Below are 17,583 nucleotides of genomic sequence, written 5' to 3'. Positions count from 1 at the left end.
AATCACTTTTATTTACTGTTTCCCTACTCTTAAATTTAGCATCTCTGAAGGAAAGTATAAAATGCAGAATCCTACAAAAAGCTTAGTTATGCTATCTAGTACATTCACTGACAGGAAAAACTACGTTGCAAAAACTAGCTAATCAAGCACAACATCAACAGAGAAATGCTAGTTTGAAGTGATGGTGACTAACCAAAAGTGAAAAGTATTGTGTTTTCATGAGACCTGGATTTGGCAGTGACCCTAGTTGTAATGACCTGGGCCTAAAAGAAAATTTAGGTTCCTGAGGAGTGATGGAGACTCTGTAACTGATGCACCATAGAACTTGTGGGAAAAGGCTGGCATCTGCATTTGCATGCATACCTCTAAAAGCTGGTTAAAAGAAGTGGGTAGTCATGCAGCCTCTTACAAAACATGTGATTTATAAGCTTTTAAAAGTAAAGGCCCCCTTTTTTATGGCAAGCTTACCTGCTAACATGCCTTAAAACCCACATAAGATCTGCAAAGTGATGATGCTGCCCTTCTTGCAAAGGCACAGTCTGTTTTAAGCTATGAAATGGACATAGTCCTCTGCAGTTTAATCTCCTTTAGGTGGGTATTGCACTTCCAGTTTTTAGTGTCTTCACTAACATGCGTTTGAATTTTGCCACCTGGTCTTTCCATCTATGAAAAACAAAAACAAACAAAACAAGCCAAAAAAACCCAACCAATCAGCCAAACAAAAACCATCTCGGAAATGCAGGTGATAGTGACACTGACTTTGAACAGTACCCCATTTGCGAGCAGGTTTTCCTTTCCTGTTTTCTTTTCCCTTTTCACCTCTTTTTTTCTTTTTGGCATATTTTTATTACTAGCAGAATTTGCATTTAAAAGGTACTATTTCTTTACTCGCTTTGGTTATCATCATCTGTATTGCTACTGATACAACTTTCAGCTAACACAGATATGAACATAACAAGGAGAGATGTTACACACCAAGTATAACAGCATCAAGAGCGTATGAAGTGGATCACACCAAAAAGACTCTGCTTGAGGATTTTTGCATGTTCATGTTTGCTTGTCCAATCTCCTGTCAACTTTAATAACACTCCTAAAAGCTTCTAGCCCAGTGATTTTTCTCCAGCCATCCAAGAAGAGAAGAAAAGCAAAAGTTTGGGCTTTTTCTGGAATGAAATTCTGCTAATGCATCAAGCTACCTACAGTCTTTCAATTTACAGTCCAAATTTAGATTACCCAAATAGTGAGACATGTCACTCCTTGGGAGACTGTTCAGAAGTCTTCTTCTGTCTAAAAACTCTGAAAATGTTACTTTATTCCTGTACTGGACCTGCTTTTTCTTCCTTAGGTGTTAAACCATTATCCTTATAACCCTCTGTTCCAAAGTAAGTAGTTCCAATTCTTCATTGCTGGTACTACCACAAAAATATTTATTTTGTTATTATGTTTTGCTTTACACATAAACAATCTACTCCTCCACTATTTACACATAAGCCAGTCATTTCAGTCTCATTATTTTTGATGCTATTCCCTGAAACCATTCCAGTTTGTATTCATTTTTCAAATAACGGGTAGCATAGAAAAGTGAACCCTTTGGAGATGTGAGGTAACTGGTTATCTCTTTTTAATGCAAATTCAAACCCATGGTATTGAGAATCTCATCAGTGTTCAGAGCTGCATAATACAATTCAGTCTAGTATTATCTAGAAAAATTATAGACAATGGAAAGGGAACTGTTTTTTCAGTTTTGAAGTAGAAAGTAACAGCCACAGTAGTTTCCATATTCTTCTTATGTTCATTCTGAACAGTGATTGTACGTATTAAAATTATTTTGCCCATCCAGGTATTACCACATGATTTTTATTTCCAGCTTATCTGGAAATTCTATGTTTGTTTATGTGGCTTAGTTAAAGGATACTATTGTAAAATGTAACTTGGACCATAATGCAGACATTGTAAAAATAAGATTTTATGAGATCTTTAGACTGAAAGCAATGTTTCCATGAAATTAAAATTCACCTTAAAAATGTCCATATGCTCTTTGAAACAGAACAACAGTAGGAGCTGAAAATGCATTTATAGTTTTTTTTTTAAAAAGTTGAAAAAAGTGTTAGTAATCACTTGACTATAGGCCTGGTTCAAAATCTAATAAAGGCAAAAAATCAATCCACTGAATTTTAGTTTAGATGTTATGGCCTGGATGTGTGGTTTGGCAGTACTGATACATCGTTACCCCGAAAGAACTGAGACTTTATTATGAAGAGAGTTAAACCAATTGTTTTGAATCCAAAGAAAGGATGTATAAGCCAGATCGTTTCAGCCAATTCAGACCTTGTAGGCTGAATTCGATACACTATTCCAGCCACAGTTCGACACTTCTGCAAACACCATTCTTGCAATCCTGATGATCACATCCGGGCTTTGTCCTTAACCAAAAACTTGGTCACTGAAATATGACTTCTTGAAACTGCTGTATTTTTGAGGTGCATCTTCCTCTAGAAGTGTTGGAAAACATTGTGGTGCTTTGAAAACTGAGCTGTTCTAGCTTCTAGCCAGTTTAGTTTTGAGGAAGAAATTTTCTTTCTGAAAGTGATGAGCCTTTCAGGCCTAATTTTCTCCTAAGATGCATATGATGGAACTCCCGCCAAGAGAAAATAATGCTTCAGGAGCCTGATTATCAGAAAGTTGCTCTGCATGGACTTGTACAATACCATTAAGTCAAATTCTTCATTATAAATTCAAAATAACTCTGCAGATATTTATCAGTATGACTGGGTCCAGGACTCAACCTCATGTGGAGTTTTTCTAGAGGTATGTTATTCTACAATATGTTTAGAATGCCCTTAATTAATAGAGCAATACATTAGAGTAATGCATTAAAAAAGTTTTTTTTTTTTTAAGTATAATGAATTACCTAGACCAGGACTCTTAAAAGCTAAGGAGACAACCACATCTGAACGTAGACATATCATTTTGTGATTAATAACACTTCAAAGCATTGCCTGAAACTGTTTTATTTTATAAATTAATATCTCTATAAAGAATAAGGAATAAAGCCAATGATTATTTAAAACTATTTGAATCAGACCTAACTACAGATATCTCCAACGAGATATATCTACATACATACATGCATACACATATGCATAAACATATGCACACATACCCATACACACATGTATCCATAAGGCTTTAATTTTAATTTTAAACACAGAACACCCCACAGATGAGCAAAACTCCAAGTGATTTTTAGTACATTGCTATTTTTCAGCAGCTTAAAACAGGTGTTTTAGCAAAACAGCAAAAAAAGGGCTGTATTATTACTTTTTTTTTACCTACAGAGTAAGACATTTTCAATTAACACCCGTTTTACAAAATCACATGCATGACAAATACACACTAAATTTAATTACAACCTACATACAGGTGCAGGAAAGTTTACTGAGGCCCATGCTATTTCTTAAAAAACCTTGAAAAGGCTTACATACATGTCCAAAGTTTTTCAGATTGCCCACTGTGTTATTACAGCAGTTACTCATGCAGAAATGCCTTTAAAAGTGCATTTTATTACAATCCTGAAGTGCAGAGTTACAGATACAGTACAAACCAGAGACATATTATGTGAACCTCACCATCATTTGTATGGAAATCCCTTCACACTTCAGAAGTGGTCAAGAGGCCACTGCATACATGAAAATGAAGTCCTAAATTACCAGGCACCATCCATTACCATCTGTTCTTATTTATTGTTTTCCCTTTACCTCTCTTTCTATTTGCTCTTTCTTTCCACAAAAAGGTTTTCAAAGATGTTAATGGGAATTAGGTGTTCTTTTCCCTGCTGACTTTGAGTGGGACTGATCTCCCTCATCATTTACACCTTTGAAAACTGAGAGCATTAGCTCCTTGAGTTGCGTACAATTTTTGTGGATACAGACACATTGTGGCTAGCACTGAAAACTGATTCTACATTTTTTACTATTATATAACTCAGTAGAAAACATGAAAATGCTGCAGCCATGATCCAAAACGTACTGGAGAGAGTGGGGGAATCTTAATTTACGTAAGCATGCATTGGACAGGATACTTAAGTACCAGAATCTTTCCCAAATATTAATCTGCGTAGGCTTAGAAGCATCCAAGGCAAACAAGAAAAAAAAAAACACCCTGCAACTGTCAAGCACAAAAAAATTAAAAAAAGAAGCAAGTATCAGCTAGTGGTCTCAAACTGTGTACACAGGCCTCCTGATCTCACTTAAGTATCAGTTTCACAGTTTTTGCACAACAGATTTTACTGGGCTGTTCGTGATGGAACTTGGCTGATGCCACTTCCCTCAGCTAATGTTTCAAGAACTGTTATTGTTAAATGACTTATGGTCCCGTATGTAGTTCCAGTGCTGCGTACTATCTGGAGCGTAAGTTGTGAAGTCGATTTCTTCACGTAAGTTGTGAAATCAATTTGTTCTCTTCCTACATTCATACATGTAGATGTGAACCGTTCGGAATACAGCACTGTGTTTAGTGGGTTGTGTTTATCAATGAGACGTATCTGTCACCAGCCAGGCAAACAGCCAGCGGCACATCATAAATTCCATCGCCCTAACAGACTTGGTTGATAACTCAGGGCTGGGGCTCCGCAACTTTGTTTTTCTACAGACAGAGAGGCACTGAAAATCCTTGGTGAGGGAAGTGCACCAGTCGTTTTGAAGTTAACCATACTTCAGTAAAAACAGTGAGATGATATTTATCCATATAATCAATTGGCAGGAATTATGGTAGTTTTCTCCTCTATTTTTGCATACACAGTCAGTTTGATTTACTAGAAAAAAGCCGAAATCAACTGCAGCAGATTCCTACTATACAAGATAACAATTTGTAACCTTTTCATTCACCAAACAAGGGCCCTGATGGTTTGGGAACTGTAACTGCCTTCGTTACTGTCATTTTGACACCACTAACCTGAGTAATAACAAAGAACTCTTCCATGTGGATGAGCCAGATTTGCAACCTCCAAACTGCCCTTTTTGTTGTGTTATGAATAATGACAAGATGAAGACCAAAAAAAAGAGAAACAATGGAGTAAATGCCTTACTAAATTAGAGCAGCTTGCATTGCTTGTAGCATAGACAGACAATTATTCTTGACACATTAATGCAAGTTGCAGGGAGCAACCTGGACACTGGAACTGCTGTGTTCCTGTGGGCAGAGGAGGACAGGATAAGGGGAAAGGAAAGGTAAAAGCTAAGTGAAAATAGTGAGATATGCAAGTGAAAACAAGAAACATTCTAGGATAATATCCAAAAAATTCTGTCAGTGCTGCTGCATTACTCTTACTGAGTTTATGTTAAAGTATATTTTCAGATTGTAGCTTTTAAATGCTTTCTGGAACTTGTAATTTATTATCCAGCAATATTCATTAGGAACTAGTTTACAATATCAAATAAAGTCATAGGAAGAGCTTTTTATGTGTTGCAATCAATACAGATAGTGAAATTATACTTAATTAAACTAAGGTGAAACAATGCTTTATTAAATGTGCTATATATCCATAGATCCTGAGGGAGGATTTTGATTTAAGTCTTGTAAATTCAGCACGCACTGCTGTAGCAACTATGCAGAAATGATTTCCTTTTCTGTCAATGGAAGTTAAGCCTGTTTGCAGAATGCTTGATTTCAGTGCAGTGATAGATGGGCACTTCTAATACCTATACTGCTCCATTTTTCACTTGCTCAGAATTAGAAATAACAAATTCATCCAATATCACATTCATATCTAATTCATAAACACAGAAAAACGACTTCTTATCTCAAAGTTGTTTTTTTGAATCTCCAAACAGGAGTAGCACTAATCTCTCCAGTAATTCTTTGGTATTGCTCTATTTTACTACTCAGGGAAGAGTAGTAACTCAAAACTTGGATCTGTACAATTTTTGTCCTTTGCCTATCACACAGGAATGGCAAACAGTTGACTCATTTTTCATTACTGATAGTTTGATCATGGTATATCATATTTCAGTACACTTCAGCCAGCTTCTGTTATCAAGGATGACTATTATTTGCTCTCACCCTTTCTGATGATACTGGCACTACCAGCATGAATCCAAAACCATTATCAGAAGTGTAAATGACACTTGGAAGGCCCAGCCTAGGAAATGTAAGCAATATGATCTAACATTTGTTGTTCCATCTTGCTGTAAGGCTTAAAGACATATTAAGACATTTTAACAAATCTAAGATTATTCTGGGACTAGTGATTTGTGACAGCACTCATCAGATGTGGAAATAAAGTTGCATCTCTTACTGGTTGAATCTTCGGAATCCACTCCTGGGAATCAACACGGGATTTCCTGCCTAATGTTGGAGTATCTCCTAGCAATTCACCTTGCTTTCAGTCAGAAGGCAGGTACACAGCTGCACGTTTAGAAGAAGGCCACTGTTAGAGGCCTCTAGAAAGGTCCCGGCTTCTACAGTACTAAAAGCAAAACAGTTTATTCTTAGGCCTTGGACAGCTTCAGAAAATGAGAGATCAGTTTTCTTTAGTAGTTGTCAGATCATACTCTTATCATGCCAGGTGCAGAGAGAGTTTCTCCTTTTTATAAGTGGAGATAGAAATAGTACATTTTAGACCACATCCTTAACTGACAAAAATCTATGATCTGTTTTATCAAAGCCAGCTCAAGATCAAATACACACTGCTTTCATTCCAACTGCTAGAGGTCAGTTGGAGTTATTCCAGTTTATACCTTTTGAGAATTTGGCACTTGCATTTTAAAAGGCAATTGGGCCCTAAAGCAAGAGCGGACTGTGTTACATTTGAATTTCTAACTAAAATGTAAGTAGCAATAAATATAATATATAGCACAATTATGACTTGCACACTCCCCTCTTTTTTTTTAAAGGAGCATATTTTTATGTTTTCTTCTTTGATCTCTCTGATCATCAGAATTTTTAATGTATCATCTGACCCACATTTCTTTTTATATTTCTATAATGATTACACTTTTAATTAACATGACAGATTGAAATATAAAAAGATAATTAAAACCCAGAGTAACATTTCAATTCCTAGTCTAACAAAGTAATTCCTCAAAAACAGTTTGAAAGATGTATGTTGATATCATCCATTAATTAATTAATTAATAACACAGTAATTAATCATGCATTAATTCATATGTTTCTATCAAGTAGGCCCAAGAATTACCACTAATAAATATCAAATTGAACACTTATCTCAAGTTGAGTTTTAGGTAAGTGCTTGCTGAGTATCCATATTGTCAGAATTATTTTAATATAAGAAGCAAGAACATTTTGTGTTACCTATTTCTAGATGTATGTGTAAACTGAAGAAAATTATGATGATAGATATACACATTATATATTGGCTATATATTCATATAGTTAGACTAAATATATGCGTATGTGCATGTGTGTGTATCTGTGGTAAAGGTTAACAGGAAACAAAATTGAAGCAAAAGATTCAAGATCAGTAATTCTTCCTTGTGCAGAGGTAAATTTTGTATCCAGAACAAGTCATTTTAGGAAAAAAAAATTGTAAGTGTATATTTTCCTGTTATATTTCCACTTTGTTTCTCCACTAACTAGTTTCCTTTATTAGAAATGGAGATGATAGTTACAGTACTGATATTAGCACTATTGGAACTACTACTAGGAGAAGAAATAAATTATTGGCAGATAAGATACTGAGATATGATGCAGATATGAGTCCTGACTACTGATGTCAACACAATTTTCTGCACAGACATCAGTGGGACAAAGATTTCACAACATGTCTTTATCAGTTATTCAGAACAATTATGGCAGGTGGAGGGAAGGATCAGGCTTTCAAGAAAAAATTTTTAAATTACAAAACAGAATTATCTATATATTCTTTCTTATCTTTACCCGAGGCCTAAAAAAACCAATCCACAATTATACAAATTTTATTGAATATTCCTAAATGGTATACTAATGTTCTAGCACCAAAGTCAGCAAGGTTAGTACCACATAGTAGCAGAACTGTCCCAATTAGTAGGTCTTTCTTGCTGTGTCAGGCCTTTTGCTCGTTCAGTTTCTGTTCAGAAAGGCACCATTTCTCAGAACTGTGACTCTGCAGGAGAGGTCAAAAAGATAAAAGGGCTGGACAGATGAGGAATACTCACAGGAGGCACCAGACAAACCTTTTCTCTTAGCTCTGACAATAGCCATGAATCTGACTTGCAGCACTGCAGCTATTCCAACATTGAGATTGCCAGCTGAGCTGAAGAGCGTTGAAACGTGTCTTATAAACTGCTGCCATTTGAAAGGATAGAGGGAACATGCTTTTCTGTCAGCTTGCTTATTTGTATCATTTAGGAAGAAATACGCAGTAGTATAAAAACAGCTTGTGCTTAAGCCAAACTTTGCCCAGTATCTTCTCTCCATCAGTGGCAAATATCAGGTACTGATGGAAGCGTATGGTGACCCATCCCCATAAACTCTTCCAGCCTCCATTGATTTGGGTCTTAATTTGCAAGATTAATGAGGCAATATAGGTGAAATCTAGTCCTAAATTAACGTAGCTCCAAAAATAAAAAATCAGGAATACTATATACTTAAGTTTCTCATTAAAGAGATGTGATGCATCTGAGCCTGAATTTATCTAATGTAATATTTCTAAATTAATAAATCTTGGAAATGCTGGAAGTAAAAGAAATAACTTCTAAAATTTGAAATTCAAAGCTTGTCCAAACATTAGGGGCCTGCCATTTGGTTATGTAAGCACTATAAACAAGCTAGTTCATTCCTGTTCTCAGAAATCATTAACTAAATGCTGGACAGTAGAGACAGATAATACATCCATCCTCATCTGTTCAGGGAAGGAGATATTTACCCATCCAAACTGAAATCACTACCCAAAGTCCATCCAAAGTTCAGTAAAAGTACTGGGCAGCTTCCCTCAAATAGCTTAATGTGAAAGAAAACAAAATACCTGAAATGGAGAAGAGTAAATCCTGATAGGTACTTGGCAGATACCTCTAGTGTCAAAAAAGGGGTTGATTTTCCCCCATGCCAAAATTGAGAAGTACAGTAATAGCATGGGAAAAAAAAAAAAAAAACAAGGAAGGCATTAGAAATGGTCAGGAACAAGTAAGCCAAATTGAATGGGCTTTGCAGATGTCTTAAAGAACTGGCGTGCTAACTTTCATCCAAGAGTACTGAAAGAATTAGCCAATGAGCCCAATGATTCATTATTGATGATTTTTACCAAATATCACGACATTGTGGAATTCTGGAGAACTGGAAATGTTGTGCCATTGTTCAAAAGTAGCCTCATGGAGTGTCTGAGGAGTATATAGGTGATTAGCCTGCCTTTGGTGCCAAGGAAAATCATGAAAAGGGTGTCATGGGAAAGAATTTAATAATGGTAACATATCGAAGGTCAGACAACATCATTATATAGAAAAAAATTTTTGCCAGCAATCTACCTTTTGTGAGATTGTCAGTTTGCTTAGTAACAGAAGTACACAGACATACATGTATTTTGACTTCTGTGCTACATTTGATTTAGCCCTCTACTGAAATATGTAGGTCTATACCAGCAATGGTGAACATGATCCTCTGGTGCATAAGCAGAGGAAAATCAAATAGGATAATTAATCACTGTCTGCAAAATCAATGGAGCTCTTTCCAAACTGAAAAATATTCAGAGCAGAACTGCAAGAATGATCTGAGGTTTGAAAAACTCATATTATAAGGAGTAAATACAGAAGCCCTTTCTACCAAAAACCAGATTAACATGTGGTTTCATCTGTTTAAAGTGTTTGCATAAGACATATTTTTAATTACTGACAAGCTGTGATCTAAAAGGAGAAGAAGCAGAATATAAAACCAGGGTTGGAAACTGAAACAAAGCAAAAAAAAAAAAGGAAGAAAATTTTGACTCAGTTTAACAGTGCAGGTAACTATGATTTAGAACAGTTTAGGAACATGACTTATTAACCCTCACTTACAACTGTCTATCAGCTTTGGTTATTCCTCAGAAAGGTGTTAGGACTGGCACCATGCTGTGGGGTCAGGCTGTTAGGGTGTATGTTGTGGGTGGCCAGATGATCAGAATGGACCTCACAGTCTGAGTGACAAGAGTTTACTCTGGCAAATCTTCTCCTGAAGACAATTTGACAGAAAACCTGGCCACAAAAAAAGAAAAAAAAAAAAAACGGGAAAAAAAGTTACATGGAAAAGTTTTAGCTGTCAAAAACCAGTTCAAATATAACCCAGTGCAGTGCAGTCCCATTAAACTACCTTGAATATCAGTGAGATGTATACCACATACAGGTATATGTGTGTCCCTGTGTGTAGGTATCGCTTTTTAAATATATTAGGTATATATTAGAGGAACCATAAAAATGTTTTTAGAATTATTATGATAGTCCATTTCCAAAAAATTCTGAATATTAAGCTGTAGCTTACCACAGAAAGACATTGTGGTGCTCTGAAGCTGAAATAAAAACGTTGAAACAAAACATTTAAGGCTGCATAGTGTCCTAGTTAAATTACCACAGTCCTGCATTTGGAATAGGGAGGAGCATGCTTGGGAATTGCCAGAATCCTTCTCCAGGAGGTCTTAAACAGGTCTGATTTTCCTAGTTAAACGCTTTCTATAAAGAATATTCCAGTTCAAACAAGAGGTATGAACATGCAGTATGTTTGGCAGTTTGAATTGTGACGATGATGAAAATCACTGCAGTTATGTAATATCCCTTTTATCTATTCCTAAGTCAGCCAACATTAAAAAGGAATGGCAGCCTAAAAGAGCACTAACTTGAGTCTTTGGAGATATGAATTTAGTTCCCTGCTCTTTATCAAGCTTTCCATGCAGCACTCAAAATAGGCACTTACATTTGGAAGTGAAAACCTAACTACCTGTACCTGCATTTTTTTCCAGTAATGTTTTGCATATGTACCACTTGCTGATTCAGCTCATGTCCAGTCATGTCAGTAAAAATAACAGACCAAAAGGGTGCTATGGGGTTGAAGCAGTCTTTAGTCTCTTTAAAAAATCATATCATAAACTGAGATCAGTGTTGGGCAGGTCCCAAGTTGCTGCTATTCTGTGGTCTACAGATGGCATTTACTTTGGGTGACCCACTCTGGCATGCCTAACCTAACACACGCATACTTGATCAAGCCACAACCGAAAAGTCATTGCCATTTTCGGTCAAAATGAAAGCTGAAGTTGGAGAAGCCCTTCACATGTTGAATGTAAAATAAACTCAGCCTTTGAGTGCCTCACCTTTGAGAGATTGAGCCAGGTTTGATTCTTTCATCTGCCTGCAGGAATTCAAATGCACATGTCCAATTCTCAGATGAACGTCTGCACACCAGACTCCAAAGTACTCCAAAGTCAGAGACAAGCTCAGCAGCTCTGTGTGAAGCTGAGCCACTCTGCAGAACAGAATTATATTCATTGAACAGAGAGAGGAAGAGCTACCTTCTAGAACTAACAGGTTACATCACTCGGCAGGTGTGTGTGTACAGGGAAGGCCCTTTTCCACAAATTGAAAATGCCTCAACAATCTTTGGAGCTGGGATCTAGAATAAAATTTTCTTTCTCTCTGGCCCAAAATGTTTTTGTTTTTTTCTGTATGAAAGGGAACATCTCAAGAGAAGATGTGCCCATGACCTCTCTCCCAAAGTAGCTTGAGACAACTAAACTCCAAAGGAAGACAAAGTTTAAGGTCCAGTCAGTTCTGGGTCTTTTGTATTGCAGTTCCAAGCACCTGGTCTTCTCCGTGAACAGTATAACCAGCCCTGGTGCCTACTTCAGTGCTGTAGATTTTTCTCTGGCAGCTCAGCACCTAAGGCATTTTGTGGATCTATTCTGTTAGTCTTTCCTCAGGGATCAGATGCCAAATCAAATGTCAACTCTGTCATCACATCAGCTGGTCTGTGGTAACTGTCTGTAATTTTGATGTGTAGTATCTTAGCTGGTGGGAAATATCAGGTAATTACACTTGGCTTAACTTGGTCTGCAAATATAACAGGGTCAAGTCATATCAACCTATATTTGTTGCCAGCTAAGAGCAGACACTAGGGCTCTACTAACACAGTAACTTGACTCCTGAAATCTGGAATCCTGGAATCTGACTCCTATCAGTTAGTTTTCCTGCTATGAAACAGGTATCACAGCGTATTCCCGCTGGACTGGAATGTAAGGAGGCTAAATGCAAGATGCTCTGGGATTGCACTGATGGAGGACATCTAAATGACAGTATTTCACATTAAATATATAATATCTTTCCTAAGCATAAATCCTAGAGAATGCATTCTTTTTTGGCAAAGTAACATATTTACAAAGGTATTTGTTGTACTTACCCACATCTGTAAATACTTTCAGGCCTTCTGAGAAGGAAGGAAGATGCAATAGAAGTGGGAAAAAAGAACCCTACAAATTTTAACAACTACACTTTTTGCCAACCTATTATAAATCTGTTCACAGGTAAAATTATGAATCCACCAGTACAGCAGTTTTATGTGCACTTACTGTAAAATGAACTGTGGTCATTAGTACATGGACATATTTTGATAATATGTGCAAAAGAGTTAAGTGCACAACTGAGTTAAATGTGCACAGAAATCATATATGCACAATTCCAAGACTGTGTGCCTGTAAGTCTGATGATGTTAATAGTAGTCACTATATCTATATTTTAGTTATAGGGATTGCTCTAATCCTTAAAAAAAACCAATATGAAGAATTAGACTTGCATTCTAAACCATAAGCTTGATTTATAGCAAAATTACATTTTGTCTCTGCAGTCCAGCTGCCAGTAAATCAACTGTACAATTAAGAGCTTCTCTCTTTTTTTGCTTTTAAAAGTGTATTAATGACAAAAGAAGGCTCTTAAACTACTGCCACTGGCATCAGTCATTCAAACATAGCTGTGTTGCACTTTTTAACAACCAAATTAATTCCACATGAAGAGTAATAGTATTTACTGGGTTTTTTTTCCTTTTTCAAACTCTGCAGACGTCTTGCAGGAAATGGCTTGACATACATTCCTAAGGGAGCATTTGCCGGCCTTTTCAGTCTTAAAGTGCTGTAAGTAAACTGTGTGTTGTTTGATATATTTCTGATTTCCTAAATGCTCCAGGGAACTAATTAACTAGTGAAGTTTTGATCAACTAAATTACATATTTTGATCGGTTCATTTTGAACAATTCAATTGAAGTGAAGATGAATATGAGCATCATTAAATCTTTGCTTTTTCATATAGAAAGTATCTTATAGACAAAGGTTTGAAAACATTAATGTCATTCTAAAAACAACTTACTCGTCAAGTAGATGTCTCTGTACAATATCAAAGGTAAAAATTCAGTTAATAGTTTCTTTAATTGACTCATAAGTTCTGAGTTGAAGTCTAAAAACCTTAGTGGACTTTTCATGATCACATAAAATTGAAGATAAATTGCCCTTTCCTTTATTGAGAGCTGGGGAAAAACTAATTATTATGGAATACTATGTAATTTAAAATCCAGTTCTTACTTCATATGTATATCTTATTCTTTGCAGATATAATAACTGCAGGATAAATTATCAAACATATGACTAAAACATGTATTATTTAGAGTAATAAGACTGCACATATTGTTACTAAAATTTTTGGGAGGCCTAATCTCACTATGTTTATACTTGAGGGGATCTTTGCCTATGAAAAGATAACAGAAATTGCTTTACTACCAAAAATGCCAATCTTTTGGTCAGTGTCAAGCCAATCTAGATCCTAATGTAAGAGTGTACAGAGCTCTACTGCAAGGATACCTAAGTGGGAAAGAAGTATGAAGAGCTTCCCACTCCATCTACTCTTAAATTGGCACAGCTGTAACTCTTGTTGGCCTAAGGAGCTTTCGGCCTGACAAAAATGATTCTGCTATCAATGTCCCATCATGTATGCCTCATTTAGAAGACAGCATGTACTTCTTCAGTTTTACCCAGATAGAATCCTTTTATTTTTGTAGGAGTTTGCCCAAACGAGGATATTAGGCAGTGTGAATGGAAGCCACCTCTTTCTTCTCGCAAAGTGATGCCTCATATTCTAAGGGAAGAAAAGGTGTTACTGGAGTGAAAAATTATTTTCAATCTTTGCAGGCTAAATCATGTAACAGTTTCAGAAAGGAGACTTGTTGGGTTATTGCCAGCAACCTTTCTTTTCAGAAAATTAATTTTATTGGGAAAAATTCAGCACTCTTTACAGAGCTAAAATTTCATTCAAACCAAATCAGAAACTCCTCACACAGTTAAAAGTATGTGTAGTGTTTTCTTGAGTTAAGGATTGCAAGAGTTGATCCTTCAGAGCTTTATCAGAATGAGAAACTGAACGACTTCAGAAGGGAAAGGAAATCACTACATAAGGATAATAATTTCAGAATCAGTGGAGGCAATTAGGAGCTCAAGCCCTGTTGAAAATGAATAGGATTATTCTATTAACTTCCTGAGCTGCTGTGAAAATTCTGCTCAAAGCTGGTGTGTAGCTGTTAATGAAGCTAATATGCTATAGCTACTTGTTTACTTTGAAGAGAATTAGCATTCTGAAAGAAGTAGGGGATTGGAGTATTTGTGTAGATTGTTTCTTTGTTTGTAATCTTAAAGTATAGCAAAAGAAAAAAAGGAGGTAAGCTTGGAAGAAAATTTGCAATAGAAAATAATTGTCTTTACTGTGTTGGGTCTGGTTTTCATGTTACTCTAAACGTAGGATGCTGCAGAATAACCAACTACGCCAGGTTCCTGCTGAAGCACTTCAGAACTTGCGCAGCCTCCAGTCTCTGTGAGTATACTTGATATGTCAGCTTGTAACCTTGTATTAACAATAATGTATAAGATTACCTATTAATTACCTCCTTAATGTGCTGAACCAACTTTTTGTTTTAACTCTCTTTAAGCTGCTTTTCTTCAGAATTGTACTTTCTGTTAAACATCAGAAGTGACTAATTTCATTCCAGTAATTTTGTGACATTGACAGCTGCTTTACAGTGTTATAAGATGGTTCATGGTCTGAGAAAATGCTCCTTGCCCTGCAATATTTTCTCTTTCAAGAAGAGTATGATCCCTTGAGCACTGGTCTTTCCCATGAAGAGAATCCCAAATGACTCCCTTTTTTTATTTCATCTGGTGTAATTTTTTCTTTATAAGCAACATCAAAAACACTATTAACTCATGAAACAAAGCGTACTAGAGGATGTTTAATTATAGTCTGTGCTTCAGGCAGGTCTCCCTATTTATATTTCTTGACTGTGCCATGCTGACTCAGTCCACAAACTTCAGTTTTAACAGAACTGCTGCCAAAATTCCTAGACCAGGAGTGAGGATTGGCTGATTAGTAGTATGAATGAAATTATTTTGATGAGCTTCTGCCCTGTAACGTAAGAATGGTTGTACCAGGTCATGCTAAAAGCTGACCTAGCCCATTATCCAGTCTTGAACAGCAGATGCCTAAGAAAAAATAAAAGGTCAGGTAAAGAATATGATAATACTTCCTTGCTATCCTGTCCCAACTGCCAGAGATTTGCATTCAGCAACTCACTGAGCCCATAGTGTTTTCTTAGTTCTTGAAGGATTTTATTCTGTGAGTTTGAACAATTGCTTTCTGAGTCCATTTAACATCCATAATTTTTTGTGGCAGCATATCTGCTGATCAGCTAACTGGGCAGTGTGATAAAGCACCTCCTTTTATTTACTCTGAATTTTCCACCACGTTTGGTGACGCTTAAATGCAGTATCAGGAGAGTGTGTGAATACCTGTTCCTTGTTGATGTACTCCAGATTTTATAGACCTTTGTTATATCTCCATTAGTCATGTTTTTCAGTTACGGGCTGTTGAATTGTTTCATATGTGGGAGATATTCCTTTCTTCTGATCATTCTTGTCATTCTTCCCTGAACTTTTTTCCCCACTTCTCTTATATTGTATTTGAGACAATTCAAGGGGAAGATCAGACTTGCACAGAATATTGAAAGTGTTTGCATGCCATAGATGTGGTGCAATGATGCTTTTTTGTTCTCTTTCCTTTCCTATTAGCTCCACAAACTTAGTTTTGTTTTTAACCATTGCTGAACACTGAGCTGTTGTTTTCATACTTATTTATTATAACCTAAAGACATCTTTCTGGCATGTTAATAGCTACTCAAGAGTTCCTCATATAAGGTTGGGATTGCCTTTTCCCCAGCTGCATCGCTTTGCGTTTATCTTCACTGGTATCCATCTGCCATGTTATTGCTTGGTCAATTCAGTATCATGAGTTCTTTCCGCAGCTCTTGCAGTTGACACTTTGCATCCACAAGATTGCTCTTGCTGTCTCAATGCAGGAAGCTATATATAGATTCTATTTCTGATTTATCCACAAATGTTCATTGTTGCCTGATATAATAAGGGCTAAATTTTCTAAAGTATCTGCTAATCTTGAATGTGCAGCATAAGATATCTAGATGATGGAAGACAGGCATGCAACTTCTTTGGAAGCAGGAAAATGCCAGCTGACTCTTCTCTGTGCTTTAGCTGGCCACCTTATACTTCCAAAGAATTATTTTGAAATGCAATTACTTTCCTAAAAAGTTCCAAGATCCTAATGTAGAAGTCATTAGATAAGTTCAAATATCTGTCACAAAAAAATGTTCCTACAGTATGTACTAATCAGCAGCCTCACAGGTAAAAGTCTGATGAAGACAAGGATACAGTGAGCATGGATACCAAACTATCCAGTCTGGTCAAAGTCGAGATATATCTATTGGTGGGAAGCATACTGTGTTGAACATGCTCTCTTCTTTGTTTGTATATAAAGGAGATCCACCAGATGGTTAACCTCTTTTAAATATGTTCAATTCAGCCAAAATCTTATGAACAGAATTAATGAAATGAATTGATTTCCAGCAAAATTGTCATTTGTGTGTAACTTATCACTACACACACACATATTATACAGTATTAACTCCCAGGTTTTTATGTCCTTCTTGAACAATAATTACCTCCTTTATACACAAAGTGTTCGTTGAAGTTCCTAAAGGTAAAAGAGCCCTAAGAATTAATTATCTTATAATTGTTATTTGGTCAGTGCCTTTTTTCTTTATTGACCAGACACAGACTGAAATATCTGAGCCATATACTTTTGAGGTTACAGTTCTTTCCTTTGATCTTTTAAAAAGTCATGAGAAAATGCTGGTCTAGTGACTATATTAGATTTTCTTTCTGCTAAACAAACAAAAAAATCTTGCTGAGATCACATCATTCTATACACATTCTGGACCAAAACACGATAAGCCAAGCAAACAAGAGTTCCTTTGTTGCTCTGAAAGAAACTGTTGAATTTTCAATACAGTTTCTAAACAAAATGACGGTCTCACTCATTCTTTGTTGTAAATATCTTTCCCTGAGGTGAGGAAGAAGCTGAAGAAGTAAACCGCAGTTTATGTAGTCTGTGTAAAGGACTGATATCCTGTGGCAGAATCAAAACAGAGGGGGAATAGTAATGGCCAGTAGAAACCTTTAAACAGCTGTGTAGCAGACCCAAGATAGAATGATAGGGGTTTGTACAGAAAAGCTACTATCAGTTGAAAGAC

General features: G+C 36.3%; 1 protein-coding gene across 1 annotated transcript in view; it reads left to right on the top strand.

Moving 5' to 3' along the window:
* Positions 1 to 17,583, top strand: part of LGR5 (leucine rich repeat containing G protein-coupled receptor 5) — a 91,059-nt gene that overhangs the window by 36,218 nt on the left and 37,258 nt on the right. Inside the window, exons 3-4 of the mRNA XM_067313326.1 lie at positions 13,004 to 13,075; positions 14,727 to 14,798. Of these exons, the coding sequence (XP_067169427.1) occupies positions 13,004 to 13,075; positions 14,727 to 14,798 (144 nt within the window). The remainder of the gene's footprint in view (positions 1 to 13,003; positions 13,076 to 14,726; positions 14,799 to 17,583) is intronic.

This window comes from Apteryx mantelli, chromosome 1 (genome assembly GCF_036417845.1).
Source record: "Apteryx mantelli isolate bAptMan1 chromosome 1, bAptMan1.hap1, whole genome shotgun sequence".
NCBI classification, from domain to species: Eukaryota; Metazoa; Chordata; class Aves; order Apterygiformes; family Apterygidae; genus Apteryx; species Apteryx mantelli.
This window is presented reverse-complemented; position numbering and strand designations above follow the sequence as displayed.